Source organism: Nycticebus coucang, chromosome X (genome assembly GCF_027406575.1).
Source record: "Nycticebus coucang isolate mNycCou1 chromosome X, mNycCou1.pri, whole genome shotgun sequence".
NCBI lineage: Eukaryota > Metazoa > Chordata > Mammalia > Primates > Lorisidae > Nycticebus > Nycticebus coucang.
In genome coordinates this window covers 83727181-83729279 of record NC_069804.1, presented here as the reverse complement: position 1 = coordinate 83729279, position 2099 = coordinate 83727181, and the positions used below count along the sequence as shown (strand labels likewise).

The following is a 2099-nucleotide window of genomic DNA, read 5'->3' as shown; positions in this document are numbered from 1 at the left end:
GAGTCCCAGGGAATCATAGCTCACAGCAACCTCAGTCTTGTGCTCAAGTGATTCACTTGCCTCAGCCTCTCAAGCAGCTGGGACTACAGGTGCCCGCCACAATGCCTGGCTATTTTTAGAGACGGGGTCTCATTCTTATTCAGGGTGGTCTTGAACTCGTGAGCTCAGGCAATTCACCCACCTCAGCCTCCCGAGTGCTGGTTTACCAGTGTGAGTCACTGTGCCTGGCCCCAAGAAGTAACATTTTTTAAGAATTTTAGAATAGGACGGCGCCTGTGGCTCAAGGAATAGGGCGCCAGTCCCATACGCCAGAGGTGGCAGGTTCAAACCCAGCCCTGGCCAAAAAAAAAAAAAAAAAAAAAGCCACTGACTATCACTGAAACTTTGGGACATCATTCTTGTGGTTCTCCCCATGTGCATGGTATTTGAAAATAAACCTTTCTCTTAAAAAAAAAAAAAAAGAATTTTAGAATACTCGCTTCTATTAAATATGATGTAAACATCTGTTTTATGTAGGTTGCCCTGCTAAACAAAAATCTGTTATATGCATTACAGTGTTCACTAAGTTAGAACATACATTTTCATTCTGATGAAAAAGCAGATTGCCTGCAGTCTAAGTTAAACTAACTAAAGGTAGGGGAATGCATCACTTTTTTTTTTCCAACCTGAATGTATTTATTTAATATACATCACAAGGGCTCAACAAGAGACTTAATTTAAAAAATAAAACAAAAATACCACCACAGCTCAAGATAGAGAGTCCTATACAGAAATCAAGGAAGGACGGACCACTGAAGGAAAAAATAAAAATACAATATAGGGAGAGGCTGGATAGCCCAGGTCAGGGCTCCTGGCTGGATACCTGCTTTGAGGAGATTTCTTGAAAGTACTTTTTAAAAGCTGTGGGGGTTTTTCCAGAGCTCAGCAGCATGTGTGTTCAAAGGGCTATCAATGTTGGGTTCTCCTAGCAGCCTCTGAATGGAAAGCAGGATGGTCCTGACATCATACAGGGCAGACCACTTGTCCTTCAGGATGTCCAGGCAGATGTTACCCTGGGTGTCCACATTGGGGTGGTAGCACAGTGTGAGGAACTTCACCGTTGGTGCATTGTAATGATAGCCACTGAGGAACTCTAGGGAGAGCTTATACCTCAGGTCTTCATATACTGTGCCAGCTGCTCCATGGATGGTCCCTATCAATTTGAAAAGGTTGTCTGATTCAGGGAAAGCAGAAATTCCTTTGTCGCCGGATATCACGAGGGTCATCAGCTCCAGTTGTAGCCTTTTGCCCAAGGGGCCCTGGGCGGCGCCCCCACTGGGTTCTGCTCCTTTAGGGGCTACTGCGACGCTGGCAGGGGCTGGGTCACGGTTTTGAGAAGTCATTCTGGCGGTGCTGGCAGGGAAACCAGGGAATGCATCACTTTAACTGGAGCCTGGTGTCCTCTCTCTCCAGTATGGCCTATGAGTCTCAGGTGTTGAGGGTAGTTTATTCAGGGACACTGTTACTTTAACTGTGTGTGTGCTAAAGACCTCTATTGTATACCAAAAATCTGGTAAGTCTTTGGGGATCACCCCCCCGCCACTCTTTTTTTGAGACAGAGTCTCATTTTGTTGCCCACGGTAGAGTGCCATGATATCATAGCTCACAGCAACGTCAAACTCCTAGGCTTAAGTGGTCCTCTTGCCTCAGCCTCCCGAGTAGCTGGGACTACAGGTGCCCACCACACTGCCCGGCTATTTTTTTTCTTGCAGTTGTTTACCTGGCCTGGGCTGGGTTCAAATCCCCCACCCTCGGTGCATATCGCTGGCGCCGTAATCACTGAGCCAAAATTTTATTTTTTTATTTTTTCTGCAGTTTTTTGGCCAGGGCCAGGTTTGAACCCGCCACCTCCTACTCCTTGAGCCACAGGAGCCGCCCTCTTTATTTTTTTTAAATCACCAGTTGCTTTAGGGCAAAAAATTTTCACACAAGATTCCTTCCTACACAAACTTATTCTCTTTTTTTCTTTTATTTATTTATTTATTTATTTTTTTTGAGACATGTAAAAGCTTTCCCAGGCCCCTCAAGCTGTCACCCTGGATAGAGTGCTGTAGCATCAC

The 2099-nt window shown here is 45.4% G+C and overlaps 1 protein-coding gene across 3 annotated transcripts; it reads right to left on the bottom strand.

Moving 5' to 3' along the window:
* Positions 1-893: 893 nt before the first annotated feature.
* Positions 894-1382, bottom strand: LOC128578312 (ubiquitin-conjugating enzyme E2 C-like). 3 transcript variants are annotated; one of them, XM_053580905.1, is made up of 2 exons: positions 1098-1382; positions 894-1025 (listed from the first exon to the last, which is right to left on the bottom strand). In XM_053580905.1, exons 1-2 carry the CDS (start codon positions 1380-1382, stop codon positions 894-896), a joined length of 417 nt encoding a protein of 138 aa, XP_053436880.1. The 3 variants fall into 3 exon arrangements, with proteins under 3 accessions (XP_053436880.1, XP_053436881.1, XP_053436879.1); XM_053580906.1 differs by having other exon boundaries at positions 894-1165; positions 1247-1382; XM_053580904.1 differs by having other exon boundaries at positions 894-1382.
* Positions 1383-2099: the final 717 nt, after the last annotated feature.